The sequence below is a fragment of the Plecotus auritus genome (genome assembly GCF_963455305.1).
Source record: "Plecotus auritus genome assembly, chromosome: 5".
NCBI classification, from domain to species: Eukaryota; Metazoa; Chordata; class Mammalia; order Chiroptera; family Vespertilionidae; genus Plecotus; species Plecotus auritus.
Window position 1 is genome coordinate 21,254,624 of NC_137776.1, and position 27,763 is coordinate 21,282,386.

The 27,763-nt window shown below is 40.4% G+C and overlaps 1 protein-coding gene across 1 annotated transcript; it reads right to left on the minus strand.

The window, feature by feature from the left end:
• Window positions 1-1,712: 1,712 nt before the first annotated feature.
• LOC308248080 (peroxisomal trans-2-enoyl-CoA reductase-like) lies at window positions 1,713-26,113 on the minus strand. The gene is made up of 8 exons (XM_080668060.1): window positions 25,926-26,113; window positions 17,156-17,289; window positions 16,670-16,835; window positions 13,579-13,660; window positions 13,030-13,126; window positions 10,874-10,984; window positions 5,432-5,543; window positions 1,713-2,239 (listed from the first exon to the last, which is right to left on the minus strand). The coding sequence occupies exons 1-8, from the start codon at window positions 26,047-26,049 to the stop codon at window positions 2,154-2,156; spliced, it is 912 nt and encodes a 303-aa protein (XP_080524186.1). The 5' UTR covers window positions 26,050-26,113; the 3' UTR covers window positions 1,713-2,153.
• Between the last annotated feature and the right edge of the window lie 1,650 nt (window positions 26,114-27,763).

A 27,763-nucleotide genomic window follows, 5' to 3' on the forward strand; every position in this document is an offset into this window, starting at 1 on the left:
AGGCAAGAGCTAGATAATCACTAGCTTTTGATCTAATATACCTTTTTTTAAAATGGTTTTGAATCTTCCTGCTAGTTGATCTTCTTCAGGCAGCTACTTCAGTGAAGTGAAACTCTTGTAAACAAGGAGCACAGAAGAAACACTAAGAGCAGAAACAAAAGTTCAAGATGAAGCTTTGCGGCTACTAGTAAGTCTTGGAATCCCAAGTAGGCACTTGTGTCCAGACACAAGGTGACACTTTTTTGTGCCAAGTCCTGGGTAGTGTTAAAAGTAAATGGGGCCAAAACAGTTACAGGATATACTCATGTGGCAGCCATTAAAATACACAGTGTAGATCCCTGCTTTAGGGAGCACAGTTGACTGTCAGCTCTGGATCCACAAAAGCATTTCCCTCGGGATGCTTCCAGCCAAAAACTGAACACAGCCAAGTTGTTAACTCAGGCCTATTCCTGTGAGCCATGGGGCCAACAAATGGGTGATTGGCTCAAGGACTTCCCATCGGCCTGGTTAACCCTTTCCTGGACTGTGTCCTGGTCTGAAATTCTTCCTTCACAGTTGTCAGAACTTCATTACAGCCATATTCAGGGGAAGCCCTGTGAGGCAGTAGAGGGAAAATCTTTCTAATAAGCAATCTGTAGGCAGTGCAACCTGTATTCACGCTGGAAAGAAAAATAGCCCTAAGTGAGCATATATACAGATGGCCCACAGCCATGTGGTTTAGCCAGCACATGAAAGAAAAGGGACAGGTAAGTTGGAAATGAGGAGGCCTGGGCCAGAAGCATGTGGACAAATCACTGAGGAGTGGGCACAAAGTGCTATTTTTGTCTCACGCATTCATACCCCCAGAAGAGGCACAGAACACCAAGGAGACCAGATGACTCAGTCAGTTGGTGTTCCCTAGCCTCCACCGCCTGCCACCACAGAACTGGCCTATGGGCACAAGAGTGAAGGAAAACTGCAAACAGGCCCAACATCATGGGCTCCCCCTTAAGCAAACCCTATGCAGTTGGAGCTGCCTCTAAATGTGCACCCTGTCCATGTAGAGACCAACGCTGAGCCCCGAAGTGGCACTGTTCCTTAAGGAAAGTGACAGGCTGCTTGAAGCCAAGGCCCCAAGTGGGCCAGTGATAGATTCATTGTTTCTCAGCTCTGTGCCAATGGATCTGGGTGGGCCCTTTAGTTTGTCTTTGCCAGCTGACACTGAGCTTTGTCAGGAGAGGGCAATGGAGAGACACTGTAGGAGGTGAAGGCTTTCCTCTCCAGACTCCAGTCACAGGCCTTGGTGGTGGTACAGGGCAGCCAGCAGCAGCAGTGTCTCTGGCACCTCCCTCAGGTAGTTGTGCAGCAGAGCCTTTGATGTGACACCTCCCATGAAGTTTCCCCTGGCACCCTAGATGGTGGATATTCTCGGCAAGTTCCAGAGGGCAGATTTCCAGCAAGTTCCACCAGCAGAACACCACAGTGACTGCCCAGCCATTAAGTTACCCAGCCATCAAGTGGGCAAGCCCGTGCCCTCCCAACGAGGTTTGGATGTCAGCTGGGAGGTGGGGTGGGGGGAATAGGGAGCTTCATCTCAGTCCCAATAAATTAGGAATTGTTCCTGGTAACTGCTAATTCCATGTTCTTTAAAGTCCTCTTTACTTCCTACTAGCCAATCTTTTGCGTTAAGAAGGTTTATAGAAATTCGACTTCATGAAAACAAACCACACATTGATAGTTACCATAAAGCTTTATTGGTCCAAAAGTGTTTGCTAGGTAAAATGAGTCATTATATAACTCCAGTTGTTGGAATCACAGTGGTGTAGCAATTTAGATTTATTACAATTAAACATTTTAGGAGATCATGATATCTCTATTATTTATTAGAAAGTATTCCACTCCTCAAAAAACTTTTTTAGAATTGAAAGTATAATCATAAAGTATGTTAATTTCCATTCTTAATTTTTTTTTAAAAGAGTACAGATTAAATGGTATTAGTTGGGACTTAAAAATGCATTTATTTCAGGAATCGTTTTGCGTAGCCAAAATTGAAAACATTAAAAAAACACAAAGTGATTTTTCTATACAAATTACATGCTCCTATAAATTACAAAAATGCATTCTTAAGATGATAAGGCATTTTGGGACAAAAGTCACCACCTTCTTTCTTTAGTTTAGAGATTGGCTTTACGCTGTAAAGACTCTTTCATCCTTTTGACAACAGAAAGGTCTCCTGTTCCCTCCGGCCAGTTGTCATGATCTGTTAAGTAAGTGGAAAACCTCATGTCACTTGCAAATCTATTAACCTTACAAGTCCTCCCAGTTTCCACCAAACCCTCTTGTTATTTTCCCTGGTTCACCCCTTTTCTCAGAAAGAAAAAAGAAATTATTAGGACAAGTAGCACAGGTTTTGAGAAAATCCTGGGTTTGAGTCCCAGCTCTGCCACTTACTAGCTTTTCAGAATTGGGAGAAGTTACTCTTTCAGAACCTCGGTTTTCTCATCTATTAAAGGGATAACCACATCTATCTTTTCAAGTTGTGAGAATTAAATGTGACATCCTATGTACAGCACTTGGCATACTGGAGACATTCAATAAATATTACTTCCTTAATAATGTTGATTTTAAAACAACCTGCTTTCTTTGTACCAGGCACATCTAGTTGCCTCCCCAGCATCCAATCCCTCATCTACTCTTTCTAATAGCCTGTTTATGCCAGGAGCCAATTTCAGCATGTCATAATTACAAGAGTTTTATCAAAAGGTTGATGAAACTTGGGGGCTCAACAAGGGCTGAGTCACATATGTGATTACCTGCTGGAACTTCCGGAAGGCACTTCCCCCAAACCTGAATAGGATGATTGTCTGCTGCCACACAACTCAGGGCTTCTTAATCTACATGTTATTGCCTCCTGTTGGCCAAACACCTGAACAGCTGTAGGCTATTCCCCAATTTGACAATGCTTCTGTAAACCCTACCCTTTGAAGTGTATTATCTCCACCTTGCCTTAAGACAAATTGTGTTACTAAAAAGCACGGTGTCCTGAGTCAAGGAAAAGGCCTTGAGCTCCTTTAGCTGAAGCTCCTCTGACCCCCCAATGCCTTTCAAAAATATCTTTCGTCTTTGGACTCCTTATTGAATTTACGCACAGCCTTTCTCAAGATTGCTGAACCCTTCGTAATGCTGGGACAAGAACCCTGGCATGTTTACACTTTCAATTCCAAGAGATTCTGCAGAAGTGACCACACTTACACCACTGACTGATGACTGACTGATCTAAGTCAACCAATGCACTCCATTCCCCTGACCATGTTATTGGTTGCGGATGGTCATTTGCATAAACTGGTCCAAACCAGAGTGGATCTCAGAATTTTGTTAGAAATGTTGGAAGAAAGTCATTCCCCTCCGCGCTTTCTCTCTGTCCAAATGGATGTGAAAAAAGAAGCATGAAGCTATAGGAGCAGCAGGCAGCCATCCTGGAACCAGGAGAGTTAGTCTTAAAGACAACATCATAGAAGCAAAAACATAAGTAAGAGGGGGGAAAAAATGTCCTAGGCGAGTTCACTGAGCTGCTGAGACACGTCTCACCTGCTTCTCAGTTATTCAAGGCAACAAATTCTTTTATGGCTCAAGCAAGCTTGAGTTGCACCTGAAAGCATCCTATCTGACCCAGGGCTTTAAGTGAACATTATCTAACTTGATCCTCCCAACAGCTTACAAATTAATACTATAAGTGAACCACCTGATGGAAGTGGAGGCTTACAGAAATTAATTTTCCCAAAGTCATGTAGCTAATAAGGATATAGCCAGCTTTCCATCACAGGCATTCTCACCAGGGCTGGCAATCGTAAAGAAAACACTACAAGGAGAGGTTAAGTATTCCTACTCATAATTTGGGGGAGTATATTCTTTAAAAATAGATGTGACTGTTTTCCTTAAACACCTAAAAAAATGGCTCAGCCTGTGTGGTTCAGTGGTTGAGCGTGGACCTATGAACCAGGAGGTCACAGTTCGATTCCTGGTCAGGACACATGCCCGGGGTTGCAGGCTTGATCCCCATGGGGGCATGCAGGATATAGCTGATCAATGAGTCTCTCTCATCATTGATGTTTCTGTCTCTCTCATCCTCTCCCTTCCTCCCTGAAAACAACAAAAAAATACATTCTTTTAAACCCTAAAAAATGTTTTTGTAATGATAAAAACAGTGTTAGAATTACAAAAGAAAATCATTACACTGGAGGCCTGGAGAAGCAGCCACCTGGAGTTCTTTCCCTTTATAAAGGAAAAACAGTGCAATTCACCTTCACAAATACTACTGACTCAACTCTGGTGAGGGAAGTGGAAGATTCTCTCCCACTCTTGCTACTTTAAATACTATCAGAAAACAATACCGCATACCATGTAGGCATTTCCCTGTTCATAACTGAGACCCTAAAAACCAAAGTATCTTATGTCCATCACCACTGATGCTATTTGTAAAGAAATATATATGGAAGGGGAAAATAATAAGTAATATTACAGTTCCATACTAATCATTATCAATGCAAAGGTCTTTACCCTTCATCAGACTGTTAGCACATGAAAAAAGTAGTTTGAACCTGGGTCCCTGATATGAAACTCAAAGACAAATGCATTACATCAACCACATTGTAATTTGCTAGCAGCCACTTAGTCAACTATCTTGAGCAACAGTTTGAATACATTTGAATTTTATATTTTCTCTGTGTTTTGGGAGTGATTAGCTTGATTGTGCCTTTTAATTTCTAAAAATTTGTTTTGTCATTTGCAAAATTAGGGTATTGGACTAATTTTTTTTTTAGGACCCTTTCAATCCCAAAGTTCTCTGGTCTAGTCATGAGACACACACACACACACACACACACACACACACACACACACACACATATTTGCGTATAATATCTACATTTGGTTGAGCCTTACAAAACTACTGTTTTAGACATCAAAAATGAATACAGTAAATTCATATGGTTTCATTTAATATATATCCCAAAGATAGTGTAAAACATCACCATAACCCCTCTCCACCTAACATGTCTGATTCTTCTGCTCAGATATACAAGCCACTTACTGGGGGAATTAAGAGGAATTCGATCTAGAAAAACAATATGGCAGCTTGCTGCCTTTTTTCTCTCTCTTCCTTAAACATATGTACTCGTATTGAGAATATTTTTCAAGGTTCAAATTCTACCAAATTACACACACATCAAAAAAAAAAATTTAAAATATGTATAAAGCTAAGTTCTATAAATAAATATATTTAGATATTTCTGTAATGAGGAATATTTCCTTTAAAAATCATATCATGAACATAAACAAGTTGCACATTTTGATGTGCTAAAGAGAAAACTCCCATCTCTTAAGTAACTACTTAAGACATGTTGAAAATATGAACACGAAAAGGGTAGTGACTACTCATCGCTTGACTGCTCACCTGGTACATCAAACATGTGAATATATAGAGACTGGCCCCCATCCACGGCCACCAACTGTCCGGTGATGAAGGAAGCTGCTGGAGATAGTAGGAAGCATACCAAGGGGGAGATCTGGAAATGGAAACACACACATGCTCACAGAAAAGCTGATGAGTCTCCTCTTTGCCTGCTTCCCAATCCTGAGTAAACGCATCTCAGAGCACACGACTACAACATGAATTCCAAGGTGTATGTGCACCATAAGTGGGCAGAACATAGACAGCGGCCTTTTTTTATTTGAGCTTCATGCAAATCAGGTAAGAGAATAAGGTGAAGACAGCAAGATAGGACAGAGCCTTTGATGGCATCAAATAAGCTACACAACGTGAAGATGGCAAAGTAAACACAGGGCTCAATTTGGGCTCCTTTCCATTTCAAACAACTCCGCTCCTTCTACGCCTTTCATTGCCCACCACAACCATACTTCTCATCACTCCCACATGCCTTTTATACTTGTGTCCCTGAAATAGTCCATGTGCCTTTGAACAATGACATGGCACATACACAGGTTATGGGCTGGATCTGCAGTAGGGGGAATTCAGGAGGTGGTCATTCACTGTTTCTATTTCTCCTCTCCCTTCCTTTCCGAAATCAATAAAAACATTTTTAATTAAAAAAATAATGAAATAAAATAAAAACTGCCACTTTTTGAATAGTAAAGAAGAATATTCACAATTATCTGAAAATGCTAATATTAATAAATGTGCCTCTGTTTCCAACTGTCCATGTGTAAGAAGCCAGATTTTCTTCATATGCTTTAATCAAAACAATGTATTGCAACAGATTGAATGCAGAGGCAGATATGAAAGTCCAGCTGTATTCTAGTAAACCATACATTAAAGATATTTGTATAAATGTAAAAAAAAATGTATTCTTTTGTTTTTGAAAATGCAGCTATTTTTCATTAAAAATAATACTGCTGCCCAGTTGGAGTGACTCAGTGGTTGAATGTTGACCTGCGGACTGAACGCAAATTGAAGAAAAGAACAGAGCAGGATCCCTTTTTGTTTAAAAAAAAAAAGTCTATAAACATGGATATTTTTGTGTGTACATAGTAAATTTCTGGAAATATATACATCAAACTGATAATGAAAGGTAGTTCTAGGAATTAAAACACATTTTCTTCAAGAATGTTATGGTTTTGCTGTTATATTTAGCACTTCAATATATCTAAAAGTTATTTTGTATGTATGTGATGTGAGAGAGAAGGTCTAATTTATTTCTAAATGAACAACACATTGCTGCAAACCTTTTGCTGAATGATCTATTCTTTCCCCATAGATCTGAAATGCCGCTTTTATCCTACAAACTCCCATAGATACATGTTACTGATACAAGAGTCCATTAAATTCCACTAATTTTAACCTATTCCAGTACCAGCACCAGATGTTGTAAATAAGTAATGCATTAGAGTATGTTTTGATGTCAGCAAGATCAAATCCCCCCATTATTCTTTTTCAACATATTTTTGGCTTTTTTTGCATAAACATTTTTCTAAACAAACTTCAGAATCAGTGTGTTAAATTCCAAAAATATATTAAATTTATACATTAATTTAGAAAAACTTGATTTCAATAACATTGATTCTCTCCATTGAGGAAGATGACATGTCTCTCTATTCTGGTGTTTAGTATTAAAATGTTTTTTGTTCAGAGCTAAGTAGACTCCAGGTATTCTAGTTTTTATTATTATTATGGAAATGATAACTTTATTTTCATTACATTTTAAGATTGATATAGCTAACATTTACAAAAACTATTAATTTTTTCATACTTAAATCTGACCACCTTACAAAAGTTGTGTATGGAATGTCATATAGTCATAATAGTCTGACTTGCTTAGGGTCCTGCCATGTGATAATATAACGTAGCTGGAAAAGTCAATGAAATAATAAAAACACGCTCTTCTTAATTCACACTGCATTTGCTCCTGAATAAAGACTGCTGTGAGCGCCGTGGCCAGTTTGGCTCAGTGGACAGAGTGTCGGCCTGCGAACTGAAAGGTCCCAGGTTTGATTCTGGTCAAGGGTACATGCCCAGGTTGTGAGCTCAATCCCTAGTGTGGAGTGTGCAGGAGGCAGCCCATCAGTGATTCTCTCTCATCATTGATGTTTCTCTCTCTCTCTCTCCCTCTCCCTTCCTCTCTGAAATCAATAAAAATATATGTTAAAAAAACAACACACTGCTGTGAGCATTCCAAGTTATAGTGGGGAAGGGGATGCAATAAGAATAGGGCAACAGCAAACCAAGATGGTGGCATAGGTAAGCACCTAAACTGCTGCCTCGCACACCAATTTCAAAACTACAACTAAAAGACAGAACGGACATCATTCAGAACCACAGGAAGGCTGGCTGAGTGGAAATTCTACAACTAGAAGGAAAGAGGAAAGCTCACGGAGAATCAGAGGTGTGGCAAAGGGCTGAGGTACGGAGACGCGCACGCAGAGAGGAAGGGCGACTGAAAGTGACTGGCTGACTTTCTCTGGCAGGAGGGGGAAGGAAGCCCCCGTCTGCACTGAACCCCAGTTCCGACTGCACTAAAACCCAGTTCCGTGCGAAACCCCATGGACCCAGGCTGATACAGGGGAACTCTGGACTGTCAGGTAGCGAGAAAGGCACACGAAGACTCGGAGACCCGGGGGGAGCTGCGGCGGGTCTGGAGGCACGCCCACATGAGTGCTCGCAGAGAAAGGTGAATGCAGAGGTTGCCGCAGGCATTTCCTAGCGGGAGTCAGAAGCTCCTGATTGCACTGAATCCCAGTTCCGGGAGAGCCCCTGGGGACCCACGCTCTTACAGGGGGAATCTGGACTGTCAGGTGGAAACTCAGGGGAGTTGCCGAAGGCAGAGGTCTGGGGGCATGCACGCAAGGGCAGGGCTGAAAGGAAGCCAAGACTGTCTGCTCCGCCCTGAGAATCCGCCCCATTCAAGCTGAGCACAGAGACTTTTGCAATTTTGCAGGTCTAATCCTATCAGGCTGTCTCCAGCACTGAACTTCTCCCAGTGTAGACACAGCTGATCCTCACAGCTAACTGGCCTGAAGGTCTATTCCTCCCAGTGATACCAACAGCAATCAAAACTTAACTACAACAATGTTGTACACACAGTCCACAAAGGGGTGCACCAAGAGTGTCCACCTCAGGTTAACTGGGAGGCCGACCCACTGAGCCATATAGGAAACCTAGCACACAAAGCTACCCTACCAACGCAGGGAAGCAGCAAAAATGCGGAGGCAAAGAAACAGATCACAAATGAAAGAAATGGAGGAAAACAAACGACTTGATATAGAATTCAAAACCACAGTTATAAGGCTTTTCAAGAATATCCTAGAAAAGGCCGATAAATTTAGCGAGACCCTCGAGGATATGAAAAAGGACCAACTAGAAATTAAACATACACTAATTGAAATAAAAAATATTATACAGAGACCCAACAGCAGACTAGAGAAGGGGTCCTCAAACTTTTGAAACAGGGGGCCAGTTCACTGTCCCTCAGACCGTTAGAGGGCCGGACTATAGTTTAAAAAAAAACCTATGAACAAATTCCTATGCGCACTGCGGGCCCGGGACGAGTCGGCTGCTAAGCAGAACAGGCAGCAGCAACCGGCGGGCCGGATAAATGTCCTCGGCGGGCCGCATGTGGCCTGCGGACCATACTTTGAGGACCCCTGAACTAGAGGAACACAAGAATCAAGTCAAAAATTTTAAAAACAAAGAAGCAAAAAACACTCAACTGGAAAAGCCAACAGAAAAAAGAATCCAAAAAGTTGAAGATAGTGTAAGAAGCCTCTGGGAAAACTTCAAGCGTACCAACATCCGAATTATGGGGGTGCCAGAAGAAGAGAGAGAGCAAGATACTGAAAACCTATTTGAAAAAATACTGACTGAAAATTTCCCCTACCTGGTGAAAGAAATAGACTTACAAGTCCAGGAAGCGCACAGAACTCCAAACAAGAGGAATCTAAAGAGGACCACACCAAGACACATCATAATTAAAATGCCAAGGGCAAAAGACAAAGAGAGAATATTAAAAGCAGCAAGAGAAAAACAGTTAATTACCTACAAGGGTGCACCCATACGATTGTCAGCTGATTTCTCAACAGAAACTATGCAGGCCAGACAGGAGTGGCAAGAAATATTCAAAGTGATGAACAGCAAGAACCTAAACCAAGATTACTCTGCCCAGCAAAGCTATCATTCAGAATGGAAGGTCACACAAAGAGCTTCACAGATAAGAAAAAGCTAAAGGAGTTCATCACCACGAAACCAGTATTATATGAAATGCTGAAAGGTATTCTTTAAGAAGAGGAAGAAGAAAAAAGTAAAGAGAAAAATTATGAACAATAAATACATATCAATCAACAAGTGAACCTAAAAATCAAGTGAATTAAAAATCTGAGGAACAAAATAAACTGGTGAATATAATAGAATTAGGGGCATAGAAAGGGAGTGAACTGATAATTCTCAGGGGGACAGGGTATGGGGGGTGCAGGAAGAGACTGGACAAAAATCGTACACCTATGGATGAGGACAGTGTGGGGGAGGAAAGGCAGAGGGTGGGGTGGGAACCGGGTGGAGGGGAGCTATGGGAGAGAAAAGGAGAAACAATTTTAATAATCTGAACAATAAAGATTTATTAAATTAAAAAAAAATAATAGAGCAACAGTTGTCTAATAATAATTCACCTCACTAGCTATAGATAGGTCGTTTTCTTATAGATCCTGGGAAACTGGAGGATGAAACAAGGCTGTAAAAAGATAAGATGCCTCAATGGGTCCATTACTCAGAAAAGAAATGCATTTTGAGAACAGACCAAGGACAGGACACGCTTTGATTTGGTTGCTGTGCCTGGACCCTGACCCCCTCCGGGAGTTTAACTCAGGAACTGACCATTCTCAGGTCCCAGGAACAGGCTGAGCTATGTGTAACATCATAGAAAATTGGCCACCTTGTTATCGGACTTGGAGCTCCTGAAGGCCGGACTGCAGATTCCACCCACCTCTTTCCACGTTACACTTGTAGCGTGCAGCTGCACGTAGCTATCTTCTCCCTCGTGTGTATACATCCAGCCAACTGGTGAGGGGGTCAGAGCAGATTTTTGAGGATGACCTGCCCCTTTCCCATACAGCCAGCATTATTGGCATAAACGCTCATATCTCATTCAACCCTGTCTCTGCTTAATTGGCTCAAGGAGTGACAGGTAGCCCGGACCCCTTGGTTGTCCGGTTACAAAAGCACAACCAGGATATTCCCCCAGATCCAGAAAGTCCAGGGAAATGGTTTGGTGGCAGTGGGAGCTATCATCTCTAACAGCCCACCACACTATGTAAAAAAGACACCAAAATTTTACTAAGTTCCAAAGTATGAAATAAAGTCATTCTAATTAGTGTTAGAAATATACCTTACCTCCTCAGGAACTCCAAGTCGTTTAGCTGGAATTCTCTGATAGGCCCTTCCAAATAAGTCTTTTGCCAAATCACCATAGTTTTCATAAGCAGTCTGGGAATAAATGACTCCCTATGTTTATATATAAAATAAAAACAAAATAAAGTATATACGATTAAATTTTAATTGTAAAGACATCAAGACAGTCTGTCAACCAATACCAAAAATTAAGTGGCTTAAGTGTAATAGAAAAGGTGACATTGCTAATATTGAGAAAATTTAACAGTGGTTGACTACTATAAATGAATTATTTGAATGCTCATTTTGTGACCTCCCCTTCCTTAATAACCAGTTAAGCCCTGGATTTTTTTCATAAAAGACTTGGTTTCTGAAAGATAATTATATGAGCAGATTAGTGGGCTCTTAACTGGGACAAACCATGAGACAGAGGAGTCTATTTTATCTTCCACTGGGCTTCTCTGTTTTACAAAACAAGACTGGGCCATGCTTATGCGGGACAAAAAATGCAATATTGCCCTAACCGGTTTGGCTCAGTGGATAGAGCGTCGGCCTGCTGACTGACGGGTCCCAGGTTCGATTCCGGTCAAGGGCATGTACCTTGGTTGCGGGCACATCCTCAGTAGGGGGTGTGCAGAAGGCAGCTGATTGATGTTTCTCTCATCATTGATGTTTCTAACTCTCTATCCCTCTCCCTTCCTCTTTGTAAAAAATCAATAAAATATATTCCAAAAAAAAAAATGTAATATTGTCATGGTTTTTTACCTAAAATATAAAGCATGTGAATCTAATATAAAGAAACGAAAAAGGTAATTGTTCAAGAATTCTTCAATATAGCTTTCATGGATTTATAAAGCCAAGAAAAGTACTCAAAACCTGTATAACACAGGATAAAGCTATTTGTTACTGGCTCAAAACTACAACAGAGATTATAGGGAGGAGGAGAGGAACAGGAGGTGTAAAAGATGAGGAAATTGCATGGTATTACTCCAAATGATAGGGGGATGATATCCTGGTTTCCCATTAAACAATTTGCAACCTTTTGATTAAAGAGGATGACATCTTCTAGAAGTATTAAGTTTTAGACCTTAAACCTAAAAATGTCTCAGGAGGAAAAACATGACTTCAATAGGTGTTTATTACACTAACAATCCACTAAAGGTTTTCAAGAAATGTACTTGTGGAGGCCAGTAATGTAAGGTAGCTGAAATAAGAATGGAACTAATATTTAATTCATTTGTAAATATTTGCATGTAATTTGAGTAAGGTAAAGTAAGCTATGAAGGACTAAAGGGAAATAAAGTTTCTGGCTATGGGCCTGTAATTTGTTATATAGGAGATTTTCTACTAATGTCAACAAGTCAGTTCATGCTTAGTTCCCACTAAGTAGCATGGACAACAATATCTATAGGTAGTATAAAGATGGAGTTACAGATAAAATCCACAGACATTACAGAGTTTCAGATTGAGGAACGATTCCTATATTTTAACAATGACCAGGAAACAACACAGAGAAGTGCATTTGAGCTGATTTTTACAGGATGAGTGAAATGTTTCATTTAATGTCTTAGTACATGGCCAACGTGTAATACTCAAGGAAGCTTAAGCTATATCTTCATACAAAAATGATAGTTTTTAAAGTTGAACATATTGTGATTTTCCCCACATCCCTTACATTAGGTTTCAGATAAATTTTCTCTTTACTTCTAGTTGCTCTTTAACTGGGAGTTTCTTCCTAAAACTTTGACTTTAAGTTTCTCTCTCTCTCTTAATAAAAGATTAATAATAAACCAAGGAATAACAACAATCCAGAAAAATTCATTCTTTAAAGTAGCGATTTTTCAACCTTCACAGTGCATTTGACTTTCTTGGGGGGTTTTTAAAAATACTGACGCTATGATTCCACAGTTCCCAGCCAAGTTTATATATTACAATTTTTAATCATTTCACAGATAATTCTAATATACAGCCAGGATTGAGAATCATTGGCTTAATTTAACCTTAACAATTTAATCAAAGAATACTGGTAAATCAAAGAATATACACATCCATTTTCAAAAGCCAATCTTTTCTAGTATACAGACAGCGACAAATATCTCTATCAACAACATAAATGGAATCAGAAGAGCACAATTTGTTCCTATAGAACATTTACCTACAGGGGCAACACAGTTGATCCTTACTCCACTGCTGGCCCATTCCAAAGCCAAGGTTTTGGTGAGGTTGTATACACCTTCTCTGGCAGCTCCACTATGCCTTTAAAAGACAAAAATATAAACACTATAATTAGCTTTTGCTGAATGTTTCTCTTATTAACTAAACTGACAGGTGTGTCAATGGCCTTTCAGAACCCCAAAAGAGCATTCTTTTCATGAAACTTTGTGTTGGATCTGTCTGAACAATGGGAAAGAATTGGGTACTTCCATATTAGAGCCAAACCACAGCTGTCTGATTGTCAAATCTCACTGTGTAGGCCCACATAACATTCCCCCAATTCACAGGGACTTAAGAGGAATATTGAAAAAATTTTTATTATGAAGAAATACAAATTGGTAATTTGAGGGTTACAAGTGTGCTTGTTACGAGTCTTTTTGGTGTGCACACAGTAAATTTTTTACTGATTATGATTTCAGTGATTGTTTTGTTTGTTTTACTTTGGCTATTTCTGAACCTTTGACACATAGGAAAAAATATATAAAAATGCTTACGCTAATTCCGGATATCCATTTTTAGTAAGCATAGTGATATTAACAATGGATCCTCCATGTTCTCTCATCCAAGAGCTGTAAACTGAAGGAAACGGACAGATGACCATCATATCAAACAGTGTGCTGACCCTTCTCTGGTCCCCTGTTCCAGCATGCTGCTTTTGTGGTATGTTTTAAATCCATATTTATATGTATTTTCTTCTTTAAGCCTGGCTGAGGTACAATTTACACATCATAAAAGCCATCTACTTTATGTGTACAATTTAATAATTTTTAAAAAATATACAGAGTTGCCCTGGCCAGTGTGGCTCAGTTGGTTGGAGTGTCATCCTGTGCACCAAAAGGTTGCTGGTTCCATAGTGGTCAGGGCACATGCCCAGGTTGCGGGCTCAATCCCTGGTAGGGAGTGTGCAGGAGGCAGCCCATCGACGTTCCACTCTTACATTGATGTTCCTCTTTCTCTCTCCCTCTCCCTTCCTCTCTCTCTACAAATCAATAAAATCCTTTAAAAATATATGCAGAGTTGTGCAACTATCAACACAATACAGTTTTAGAACATTTCCATCACCCCAAAAAGTTCCTCTGTGCCCATTTGCAGCCAAATGCATCCCTGGGCAAATACTCATTCATTTTCTGTTTCTGTAGATTCCACTCTTTTGTATATTTCACATCAATGGAATCACACAATATGTGGTCTTTTACGTCTGCCTTCTTAGAATAATGTTTGTGAGGTTCATCCACATTGTAACACATATTATGAGCTCCTTTTTGTTGTTGAATAGTACTCCATTGTATGGACACGCCACATTTTATTCATCCATTCACCAGTTGATGAACATTTGGATTATTTCAACTTTGGGGTGATTTATGTAGACACATGCTTTTGTTCCTCTCAGGTTAAGGGTAAAATCGCATTCATATGGTAACTCTATGTTTAGCTTTCCAGGGAACTGCCAAACTTTTTCAGTGTCTTCACTATGTTATATTCCTACCAGAAATGCATGAGGACGGCAGTTCCTCCACATTATTATTGTCTGACTTGCTGATTACAGCCATTCTAGTGGAAATGAGGTGGTAGCTCACTGAGGTTTTGATTTCCATGTCCTTAGTGACCAATTGTACTGAGCATCTCTAATGCGCTTATTAGCTTTTCATAAATCTTTTTTGGTGAAATATCTACTCCAATCTTTTTTTCCACTTTTTAATTGGGGTGCTTTCTTATTATCAAATTATAAAAGTTCTTCATATATTCTGGATACAAGTTCTTTATCAGATATGTGATTTAGAAAATTTTCTCCCAGTCTGTGGCTTCTCTTTTCACATTCTTAAAGGTGTCTTTTGAAGCATAAACATGTTTAATTTCAAGTCTAGTTTATCAATTTTATATTTTATGGATATATGGGAATTTTGGTGGTGGTTCCCAGGAATCTTTGCCTAACCTAAGATCAGAAAGATTTTCTCCTTTGTTTCCTTCTAAAAGTTTCAGAATTTTACTTTTTGCACGATCCATTTTGGACTATTAGTTAACTTTTATTTATAGTGTGAGGTAAGGGTCTTTTTGTATGTGGAGAACCAACTGTCCCAGTACCATTTGTTGAAAAGACTATCATTTCCCCATAGAATTGTTGGCACCTTTGACAAAAATCAACTGATCACAGATATAGTTTTATTTCTGGACTCTCAATACTTTTCCACTTATCTACACATCTATCCTTATGCCAGTCCCATGGTGTTTTAAAATCAAGAAATAAAAGTCCTCCAAATTTCTTCTTTTGTAAAATTGTTTTGGCTAATCTGGGTCCGTTGCATTTCCATATACAGTATACTTTGTTTCTTTTTTCTTTGTTTCCCTTACACAAGAACATATATCAGAAAAAAATATGGCTAAGAGAAATGTCAGAGATTTTACTGCCTATGTTTAATTCTAGGAGTCTTATGGTTTTGAGCCATACATACAAGTCTTTAATTCACTTAAGAGTTTATTCTTGTATATGGTATAAAAAGGTTATCTAGTTTCTTTTTTTTGCTTGCAGCTGTCCAATTTTCCCAACATAATTTATTGTATAGACTATCTTTACCCCATTGTATGTTCCTGCCTCCTTTGTCATATACTAACTGTCCATATACGTATGGGTTTATTTCTGGGCTCTCTATTCTGTTCCATTGATCTATGTGTCTCTCTTTATACTAGTACCATGCGATTTTGATTACTATAGACTTGTAGTATAGTTTGATATCAGGTAGAATAAAACCTCCAACTTTGCTCTCTTTTTATCAAGATCACTGTGTCTATTAGGGGTCTTTTGTGGGTCCACATAAATTTTATTTTTTTAATATATTTTTATTGATTTCAGAGAGGAAAGGAGAGGGAGAGAGAAATAGAAACATCAGTGATGACAGAGAATCATTGGTCAGCTGCCTCCTGCATGCCCCCTACAGGGGTTCAAGCCTACAACCTGGGCATGTGCCCTTGACTGGAATCGAACCTGGGACCCTTCAGTCCACGGGCCAACGCTCTATCCACTGAGCCAAACCCACCAGGGCTCCACATAAATTTTAGATTATAATTCTGTGAAATATGCTATTGGTATTTTGATAGAAATTACATTAAATCTATAGATTGCTGTGGGTAGTACGGACATTTTAATGATTGAAACATAACCTGTAATCCAAAGACAATGCCATGCTAATTAATAGTTAGTCGAAAGAATGTGGACTCTGTCTGGTATTCTTCCCAAGGACCTTACTGAATTAACAGGTCCTTATAACAGATTTATTTCTTAAAAACAAAGTAAGTGTTAGAGTTTTCTTTAATTTTATAAACAACTCTGTAGTTATCTCTTTGTACAGATCCTTAATAATTTTCTCATGATAAATTCACAAAATTATAAGATCAAAAGATATCCATATTTTATAAATACTGCCAAATTACTAGCCAGAAATGTAGCAATTTACAGTCCTGTGTGTGAGTAAATCAGGGCAGTGAATGTTGATAACGAGCTTTCTGAGCCCCTAACAGTTTCTCTTTCAGGATTCTCTATGATCTTTAAACAAAGACACCTTGAATTTTGGGGTTAGTGATCACACTTGCCTGCTTTGCACATATAGAAAGTGCCTGTCAGGTTAGTTTCAATCACAGCATGCCATCCCTTTGCACTGATGTGGTCAGCAGGAGACGTGAACTGGCCTCCTCCATTGTTTACCAAGAAATCGATCTTACCATAAGTATCTAAGGTGGATTTGACCAAATTATTTACCTAAAGAAAAACATTAAAAGTAAACTGGTTAATGACCTAATTTGCTACTTGGATGGATGGTTTACTCCAGGAGAGCTTACAATCTCTACAGCACAATGTCCACAGATCATAAAGCTAGATGTATAATTTTGCTTCCCTTCCTCTCTCCTTCTCCTGAGGCAACTTACTCAATGGACCATTAGCAAAGAACCTCCTTCACAGGCTCTGCTTCTCCTGAACCTCATCTGAGGCAGGTAACATGAGAAAACCTGAAGCACAATCAAGTGTAGGAACCACTGCTATAGATGAAAAATGAATAAAAATGGACATAGTTGCAATACCTCCTCTTCCTTACGGATGTCGCATTTTATGGGAGTGACTTGAGACTGGTTGGTGAGAGGCAGGGTGGTCTTCAGTTCGTCTGCAGTAGATTTTAATACATCAAACTTACGGGACGAAATAACCACATTACAACCTGAGGAAAGAAACAGCCAAAGGACAAGTAAATATGCTTTCATTGGTTGGCAAAATCCCACAAATAATCATGTTTACCAAATATTTCATGTGTTCCCATAAAAACAATGAATTGGGACTTCTGCTTCTGGTCAAGATGGAGTAACAGGAACTGGATTACTATCAAATCAATGAACATATCCTTAGGTGAGGATGAAAAAACAAACAAACACTCCCATCTGTAACTCTTCCTAAGTCCATATTAAGAAATTGAGCATCTTTAAAAAAACAACAACAACAACAAAAAAAACACAGCAACAACAAAACAACAATAACTCAGGATACTAAAGTGATTAACGCCTGACTTTGTCCAAGGCCTCAAAAAAGACAAGCAGTGAGCCTTGGCTGGTTATCCCAGTGGATAGAGCATCGGCCTGCATACCAAAGGGTCCTGGGTTTGATTCTGGTCAAGGGCACGTACCTGGGTTGTAGTATCCTCCCTGGCCTGGGCCCTGGTAGGGGCCTTGTGCAGGAGGCAACCAATCGATGTGTTTCTCTCACATTGCTGTTTCTATCTTTCCCTCTTTCTTCCACTCACCCTAAAAATCAATGGAAAAATATCCTCAGGTGAGGATTAACAAAAAACAAACAAAAAAAGACATAGAGTGAAAATATAAGTAGGATTTTTCACATGAATTATCAAATCAAACATTTTCTAAATTAACACTGCCTATTATCTGAGCCCCGAATGCTTCAGCAAAGTTATCAATACAAGTAGGGCTCTACTGAAACACAACTTTTTTTAACTGATACAGCTTGTACCACATACAAACGGTAACCCACTCCACCATTCTTTTGACATTGTTTCTGTAAATGATGACTTGTAAATTCACAGGTAGCTGCTGATAAACTGCCTGTTTGCTTCAAGGATTTTAGGGGCTAACTCAAAGGAAGCTAAGTCCAGGCTTCAGGCATTTTGGCTCCAGATTTGCTTACCTTCCAGATCATCACTTGACTGGCTCCAAGACCATTATTGGAGCAGATTGTGCCAACTGGCACACAGCACCTTCAAAGAGACCCCACAACCCCTCTGGTCACGTTTGTTCTGCCTTCCCCTTCCCTGTCCATAAAAACCACTGCCTGCACTGAGATGCTAAGATAGTATTTGTGATGAGAGTCCTCCATCTTCACAAGATGCCGGATCTTGAATAAACCTGCTTTCCTTCCATCAGCACCTGTCTCTAGAGCAGGGGTGGGCAAACTTTTTGACTCCAGGGCCACAATGGGTTCTTAAACTGGACCGGAGGGCCGGAACAAAAGCATAGATGGAGTGTTTGTGTGAACTAATACAAATTCAAAGTAAGGAGAGGAGGGGAGAGCAAGAGAACCGGATAGAACAGCCGGATCCAGCCCGCGGGCTGTAGTTTGTCCAAGGCTGCTCTAGAGTATTGGCTTTCAAGCAGCAGGCAGCCAAACCTGGGTTCAGTATTAAAACTTGAACTAGTGTGCAAAGGTATTACAACAAAAAACAAAACAAAACTGCAATTCTGGGCAGAACACTAGAAATCCAAATTTCCATTAAAGGAATGCTTAAGTAAATTATTGAACACCCATTCTATGGAATACGACATAACTTTGAAAAGAATGAGATACTACCATATGTACTAGCCTGGAATGAAAAATGTTACAGAGCAGTAAAAATACTGTGGTCCCAGTTTTGAAAGTAACATAATATACATGTGTGTGTATATGTGGGCATTTGGGTGGATTCACAGCAAATCTCCAAGGAGATTTAGAATAAGAGCAAAATGGGGAAACTAATTTTCTTCTTTTATATACTTCAATACTACTTGAATTTATTACAGTGTACTCATGTTATCTTATAATAAACTAGAAATGCATTAAATATAATTCTTCTCCAAATCCTACACTAAATAATTTGAATAAACATTTTATTTTTGTTTATATGAGTAGCTAGAGAAATCCAGAAAGCTAAACTTGTTTAGATATAAGACAGAGAACTAACTTGCAGATAAGGAGTTATTTCTACATCAGGCATTTGCTTTCCTTCTTGGGCTGACACTGATTCCTTTCAATCTTCAAATCAAAGTATGACATTTATTAAGCACTTTCTAGGTCCCTGGTGTTAGTAATAGCTTTGCTGTAAACCCCACAGGCTTTTGTTTGTTTCTTTGTTTTATAATGTAAATTTAAGCTTTGATTTTCAAGGCATCCAATTCAAAGAAGGCTATGTCAAATAAATACAGTGCCAGCCACAGGACTAGATAAAGAGCCAGGTCACCTCCCCTCACTCAGGCTCCTCTGTATTAGAGATCTTGGTTGATTTCAATAACTGACTATTTGAGCCACTTGCTATTTTCATCTCCTGCTTTTTATATTCCAACTCTAATGTGTGTTTTTTTCAATCCTCACCTGAGGACGTCCTTATTGAAGAGAGGGGAGGAAGAGAGAGAGAGAGAGAGAGAGAGAGAGAGAGAGGTCAGAGAAATATCCATTGATTGCCTACCATACACTCCCTGACTAGGAATCAAAATTGCAACCCGGGTATGTGTCCTGACCTGGGATTAAACCCACAATCTTTCAGTGTACAAAAGGGCACTGCAACCAACTGAGCCATACTGGCCAGGGGCCAGCTCTTACGTTTCAAATTATCAATGAAGAGTGAGCCAATGAAACCTAGGTCCCCACTCCTGACCCCAATAAAAGCAGAACCCCAAGCACTTGTGCCCCATCCCCCTCCCTCCAGTGGTGCCCTCACTGTGTGGCCCCAGGTATGCTGTGTCATTTCCAGGTCCTGTAAGGAATATAAGTTTCTTTTTTCAACATTTCCTGATGGTTATTACTAAAGGGTGTCTTATAATCATAACGAGAACCATAAAGGTGGTCCAACCTCAACATTGGTTATTGATAGGTTGACCATAACAAGCCTAGTCAGTGGAGCAAGAAAAGGTGCTGTCTTGCCTCATGAATTTTTATTTCAGTTTTACCCACTGTACCTAATGTCTGCTGTGGTTACAGAAAGAGAATGATTAACTCAAGAGCAAAGAGAAGGAACTGACTTGAATTCAACTTAAATGATCTCAGTATTCCTTGATGGAATCAGGATTCCCTGTCTAATAGCATCTGTGAAACAAAGAGGTTCCAATCCTGTTCATTATATCCTACTCTGGAGAGGTAGTACTTTGGCATCCTTTTGGGAAAAGGAACAGTCAGGATCATTAGGATGTGTAAGACAAAACAGCAATCAGTATTTTAAAAGCATGTCTAAAAATTCAACTTGTAATTCACACCAAAATATAGTAGCCTTCTCCCTGGAAACAGAATTGGCTAGCATTTATTTGCCCAATTGGGGCTTATAACAATTTTCGGGAAATAGCATTATTAATTCCGGCATTAAAAAAAATAAAGCTTAAAAAAGTCACAATAAAAATTATTTGTATATAATTTCAATGAAGGAAATCCATTTCCAATACAATATAACATTATATATACAGGTGTTTTTTTAAGGATACAAAATACTTTTAGGGAGGCACTCATCTCTTTTTTTTGTTTCGTTTTGTTTTTTTGTTTTTGTTTTTAATTTTTTATTAACGTATTATATGTATACATATCTTACCATTGCCCCCCCACCCCACTCCCATACATGCCCTCACCCCCCAATGTTTTGCATCCGTTGGTTACTCTTATATGCATGCATATAAGTCCTTCAGATGATCTCTTATTTCCCCCACCTCTCCCTAACCTTCCCGCTGTAATTTGACAGTCTGTTTGATGCTTTACTGCCTCTGTATCTATCTTTTTGTTCATCAGTTTATACTGTTTTTCATTATCCCCAAATGAGTGAGATCATGTGGTATTTTTCTTTCACTGACTGGCTTATTTCACTTAGCATAATGTTCTCTAATTCCATCCAGGTGCCTACAAATGGTAGTAATTCCTTCCTTTTTATGACAGCATAGTATTCCATTGTGTAGATGTACCATAGTTTTCTGATCCAGTCATCTGCTGACGGGCACCTAGGCTGTTTCCAAATCTTAGCTATTGCAAATTGGGCTGCTATGAACATAGGGGTGCATATATCCTTTCTGATTGGTGTTTCTAGTTTCTTAGGATATATTCCTAGGAGTGGGATTACTGGGTCAAATGGGAGTTCCATTTTCAGTTTTTTGAGGAAACTCCATACTGTTCTCCACAGTGGCTGCACCAGTCTGCATTCCCACCAGCAGTGCACGAGGGTTCCTTTTTCTCCGCATCCTCACCAACACTTGTTGTTTGTTGATTTGTTGATGATAGCCATTCTGACAGGTGTGAGATGGTATCAAATTGTCGTTTTGATTTGCATCTCTCGGATAATTAGTGACTTTGAGCATGTTTTCATGTGACTCTTGGCCTTCCTTCTGTCTTCTTTCGAAAAGATTCTATTTAGGTCCGTTGCCCATTTTTTTATTGGATCATTTATCTTCCTTTTATTAAGTTGTATAAGCTGCCTATAGATGTTGGAGATTAAACCTTTATCAGTGATAACATTTGCAAATACGTTCTCCCATACAGTGGGATTTCTTGTTGTTTTGTTGATGGTTTCTTTTGCTGTGCAAAAGCTTTTTAATTTGATGTAGTCCCATTTGTTTATTTTCTCTTTGGCTTCCTTTGCCCTAGGGGCAGTATCAGTGAAGAAGTTCTTTCTGCATATGTCTGAGATTTTGCTGCCTGTGGATTCCTCTAGTATTTTTATGGTTTCCCGTCTTATATTTAAGTCCTGTATCCATTTTGAGTTTATTTTTGTGTATGGTGTAAGTTGGTGATCTAGTTTCATTTTTTTTGCATGTATCTGTCCAATTTTCCCAACACCATTTATTCAAGAGACTGTCTTGACTCCATTGTATGTTCATGCCTCCTTTGTCAAATATTAATTGCGCATAGTGGTTTGGGTCGTTATCTGGATTCTCTATTCTATTCCATTGATCTTATGTCTGTTCTTGTGCCAGTACCAGGCTGTTTTAAGGACAGTGGCTTTGTAATACAGCTTGAAATCTGGTATTGAGATCCCTCCTACTTTATTCTTCTTTCTCAGGATTGCTGTGGCTATTAGGGGTCTTTTTTTATTCCAGATGAATTTTTGGAGAGTTCTTTCTAGGTCTGCGAAATATGCCGTTGGTATTTTAATGGGGAGTGCATTGAATCTATAGATTGCTTTGGGTAGTATGAACATTTTAATGATGTTGATTCTACCAATCCATGAACATGGTATGTTCTTCCATCTGTTTACATCTTCCTCTACCTCTTTTTTCAGTGTCCTATAGTTTTCTGGGCACTCATCTCTTTCACTGGAATTTCAAAAGGATCCATGGGGCCTCCAAAAGATTATAAGAGATCATTGTCCCATTATTTCATCCTGCTCTAATAAAAATCAAGCCTGCCAATGCAAATATATTGTTTGGCCAATGCAAAGTTACCAAGCAGGAGACTTCAAATATATGAACACCCACAAACGGTCTGCAAGGTTGAGCCAGGATCTGGCAAATCTTTGGTGAAGCCTGCAGGGTATGTGATGTCCACATGAAATGATGACTGATTCTATTTCCCTGTGAATATTCCTGATATAGGGTTTGATGTTGTGAGTGGAGTAGGCAGCAAAGGCAATGATGCTACACTAGGGCCACAAAAGAAATATTAATTTCCCATTAAAGAGATAAATATTTTCATGTTTTCTGAGTTTCAATTTTAGTTTATACTATGTGACAGGCATTAGAAACACAATAGTAAGCAAAGACAGTTTACATGTTCATAAAACATTTTTAAATGAAGACAGTTTGCCTTGGCTGGGTTACTCAGTTGGTTGGAGCATCGTCAAGTGCACCAAAAGCTTTTGGGTTCAATTACCGGTCAAGGCACATACCTAGGTTGCAGGATCAATCCCTGGCTGGGCCATGTATGGGAGTCAGCTGATTAATGTTTTCCACATCTATGTTTTTCTCTCTCTCTCTTCCCTACCTCCTCTCTCTCTAAAAAAATCAATAAGCATATCCTTTGGCAAGGATTAAAAAAAGATGACAATTTAATCCCCCATAATTCAAATTATTTCCAGAAAAAAATAGTTGCTGTTAACAATGCTGTAAATTTCCAGTCTTTTTTGGCATATATACTATATTTTCTCATTAACAAATTGGAATATTTTGTTTTGAATCCTGCTTTTTTTTTTTCCAAATAGAAGATATGCATTTCTCTACATAAAGTCTTCAATAGCAAGATGTTTAAATAGCAACATACAATAGTATTTCATTATTTTATCATTTCTTTTATAATGAATATTTAGGTTATTACCAATGTTTCCCTACTCACCACTACTTCCTCATACATAAATCTATGCTTGTGTCTGATAATTTTCTTAAGGTAATTCCCTAAGAGAGAAGTTACCAGATCATACAGCATGAATATTATTAAAGCTTCTAGATTCTTTTTTTCAAATTGCACTTTAGGAGGCTTCTAATCATTTACATTCTTGCCACCCTTTTCACTCCATCATTTTCTTTTCTTCAATGTTTAAAAATTTTGTTAAAAACAATGTGATCTTATTATTTTGCATTTTATTGCCAATAAAGTTGATTGTTTCTCATGTACTTCTTGCCTATTTATAGTTCTTCATGGCTGGACCGGGGACCTGGTCATGATGGTCTGCCCAGGGAGGGCTGGTAGTGTGTGAGTTCGTGACTTCGTGGAGGAAAGATTTCACAATATGAGTCCAAGTGACTATGAGGGTACATTTATTAAAGCTGGAAACAGTGAAACAATGAAGGACTTAGGGTAGAAGCAGCAGCAGGAGAGCCCAGGCTGGGCTGCCCTAGCTCACTGGAAAGAGGAGAAAAGGGGGCCTTGGAGACAAGTTCAGGGGGTTAGCCTGGGAGGTGTTGCCGCTATCCATTGCTCCCCTGGTTGCAAGTCTCATGGGGGCACTTAAAGTTAGAATGGGGGAAGAAGAGGAGGAAGGGAATGGCATGGACATGCTCCTCTGAGGGAGAGCTCACCCTGGGTCCTTTCTCTTGAGTGGTTTTTTTTTTCTTAATTAATCCTCACCTGAAGATATTTTTCCATTGATTTTTAGAGAGAGTGGAAGGGAGGTGAAGAGATAGATAGAGAAACATCGATGTAAGAGAGACACAGGGATTGGTTGCCTCCTGCATGCACCCCGACCAAGGCCCATGCTCTATCCACTGAGCCAAACCAGCTAGGGTTGTCTTGAGGCTTTTATCTCTCTTTCCGGTGGGAGTCATAGGGGAGGCCTCAGGGGAGGGTTTCAGCAGAATAGTCATTAGTTTTCCAGGTGTGTTCTTTTAGGGTCCTGGTCTCTACTGATTGGTCAGTGCCAGGGCAGGGGGTGCTCAGTAGTTGCTCCTGGTCCTGGCATTGCCCAGCTGGTTTTGCTGCTTTTCCTGGCCTGGGGATGCAATACAACTGAGGCCTAGATGTTATCTCTAAGGAGGTGACTTTCTGTATCAGGCTGTAAATTGCTCAGCCAGTTTTTCAGCTATCTGTCTCAATTTCCCCATTCTACTGGCAAAGGAAATGTTGACTCAGTTTTGAATTCCTTTTATTCCAGAAAATTCCAGACTCTCTTTCTTCACAAGGAACACTTGAAGTTTCTTTTAAGGATAATTTTATGAAGATGTAATTTCATGTGGTTTGTGACTGGGTTGCACCGGTGGCTTCATGAAGCTCTGCCTGGGCGGGTCAGTGTGCCCCTGGCTGCACCACAGGCCGGGTGGTGGCTTCCCCCCATCCTGCTCCATTTGGTTCACCTGGTCCATATCATTAGCCAATTTTTCTAGCAGTGTGTTTGATCTTTTCCTTACGTATTTGTGAGAGCTCTTTGTATCATACATTTGTTGTATATTGTAAACATTTTTCTTCATGTGCCTTTAATATTTCCTTACATTGTTTTTTAATTCAATGACGATTTACATTTTTATGTGGATAGATTTATCAATTTTCTCCTTCGAGGTTTCCCTTGCTTCCTTGTTCATGTGCTGATAAAGTCCTCCCTTTAGCCCTAGCTTATTTGGCTCAGTGAATAGAGCTTCTAAAGAGTCCTAGGTTCCATCCCAGTCAAGGGCACCTACCTATGTTGCAGGCTAGATACCCAACCCTGGTTGGGGCTCGTGCAGGAGGCAGACACTCCATGTGTCTCTCTCACCTCGATGTTTCTCTGTCTCTCCCCCTCCCTTCCACTCTCTCTAACATTTCCCAGGGCGAAAAATTTCCTTGAGTGAGAATGAGCAAAAATTTAAAAAAAAATTTTTTTAAGTCCTCCCTTCACTCCTTACAGTAAATGTTATGAAAGCTCATACGATGGGAGCCTCTCAATGTTACATACTTTTCAAGTTAAATGAAGTCCTCCTGTGTCCTAACCCCTCAGGAGGCAGTCTATAGACAAGGATTCGTTTTCCATGATTAACACATGTTTCCACAGGTCTCCTTATTCCCTACTTGGGACCCAGAGCAGTTTCAATTTCTCCCACATCTGTACCTCTTTGTTTTGCAACTCCACACTTTCGCAACCCGACCTAGCGCCCCTTGCCAGCCTGAGGCATCTCCAGGGAACCTTCGCTCCGGGTCCCCTGGCGCCGGGTCCTACTCACGTACCCAGCTGCAGGAGCTCGGTCGCGATGGCCTTTCCGATGCCCGTGCCCCCGCCGGTGACGATAGCCACTTGGTTCTGCAGCAAGCCGGCCGCCAGGCAGCTCTTGCCCTTAGCCCACACTGCCATGACTGCGGAGCCTCTGAGTGCTTCCAGGGAAGGCCAGTTTGGGTTGATGAGTTCCCTGGACCTTGGACTTGGGCAGGGCTAAAAGCCCACGTGACTGCCAGGGCCCCGCCCCGTCCCGCCCGCCGTCGCCGCAGCTGCGGAAAGACCACCCCCAGGCGGCGACTTCCCCAAAGCCGCCTCTTCTGACTGTCTCTGCCCCGGGCAGGCGGAGGTAAGACGTCTCGTTTGTGTTTGTTTCTTTTTTGTTTTACATTTCGATGCCATGGGAGGTGTTGGCGGGGGTGGCAGAAGGGAAGCAGACAAAAGGCGGGAGTGTGCTGTATTTTGAAAAATTCAATTCTCAGTGCTATAGCTCTCACGGTTAATTAAAATTAAATCTCCAGGGCATCTGGGCAAAGAGAGGCTGCAGCTTGGCCCCAGGTGCTGTGTGCGGCTGGCTGGGAAGAAAAGGGGCTGGCCCAGCTGAGAGGAAGAAATCCGCTTCCAGATCCTGTCATCCTCCAGAAAGGACCCCTGGGAGGGTAGTAGCGGTGCTGGGAGGAGAGCCCTTGTGCAATTATCCGCAGACGCAAGAAAATGATTTAAAAAATTAACTCGAGCCCATCTCCACCTCATTTCCCCCTCGTGAATGAAAGGAAGAAGCAACCTTTACCAGATTCGAGATCTGATCCATTTCAGCCAGGCTGCATAAACCCATGAGTCCTTGAAGGGTGCATGCTTGCTGCAAGAACGCATCCTAGGTGTGTGTTTGAGAGCCTGTCCTCCAGCTCATTCCTTATGCAGGGGAGCGAGCCTGCTGAGGATGGGGGAAATTTCTCATCCGTGTTTGGGTGTCCAGTCAAAGTGATTCATTATTCAGATTCTCCTTCTTATTGTTCACCTGGCATGGTTCAGTCAACCCACCAGAGTGAGATCACACTTGGACTGGACTGGTGAGACTTTTCCTAAGAACTTGGCAGATGCAGGGGTTGTGTCAGGTGCTGTGGTCTTAACAATCCAGGCAGGATACAAACCAATACCATTATTCTTTGGTTGGTGCCAGCACCTAATCACAAAGCAAACCGGAAATGATTGAGAGTGCACTCAGACATCTTCCTTCCTCTTCCTCCATCCCCGGCCCTTCTCTGACCTCCTTTAAGACACACTTGCCCCTCAATCTTTGTTGCTGACAGATTCCAATCTACGCTCAGTACCAAAGGGAAGAAAGCTCTTCCTCTTTGCATTTGCTAGATAGTTTACCTAGGAGTCACATCTACTGTAAAGTCAGGTATGTGGTTATGACCACATTTTTAGGAATGACACTGTCACTTCCATAACAAAGAATTAAATTTATATAGTAAAGTTCAAAGTTTTATTGCAGGAAAATTAATTCCTGGTGCTTAAATCCCAACAACCAAATATTTATTTTAACAGGAAGAGAAATATTGACTTGGTTCTGAGGAATTTCTTTTATTCCAGAAAATTCCAGGCTTTCTTTCTTCACAAGGAACACTTGAAGTTTCTTTTAAGAATACTATTATGAAGATATAATTTTGTGTGGTTTGTGACTGGGTTGCACCTGTGGCTTCATGGAGCTCTGCCTGGGCAGGTCAGTGTGCGCCTGGCTGCACCACAGCCCCTGTGTGGTGGCTGAGTGGACTGGGAAACGGGCTCTCTGGTCCTCCAGTGAAAAGCTGGCTGCACTGGCTTCAAGCCAGTGTGGACTGCTGGGATG

What these genes read in the sequence shown, in the direction of transcription:
- LOC308248080 (XM_080668060.1), bottom strand. Translation starts at nt 26,049, where the DNA reads ATGGCAGTGTGGGCTAAGGGCAAGAGCTGCCTGGCGGCCGGCTTGCTG. An exon ending in TTTCTATATGTGCAAAGCAG is followed by an intron (nt 13,661 to 16,669) that starts GCAAGTGTGATC and finishes CGTTTCCTTCAG; the next exon opens with TTTACAGCTCTTGGATGAGA. An exon ending in AATGGATATCCGGAATTAGC is followed by an intron (nt 13,127 to 13,578) that starts GTAAGCATTTTT and finishes TGTCTTTTAAAG; the next exon opens with GCATAGTGGAGCTGCCAGAG.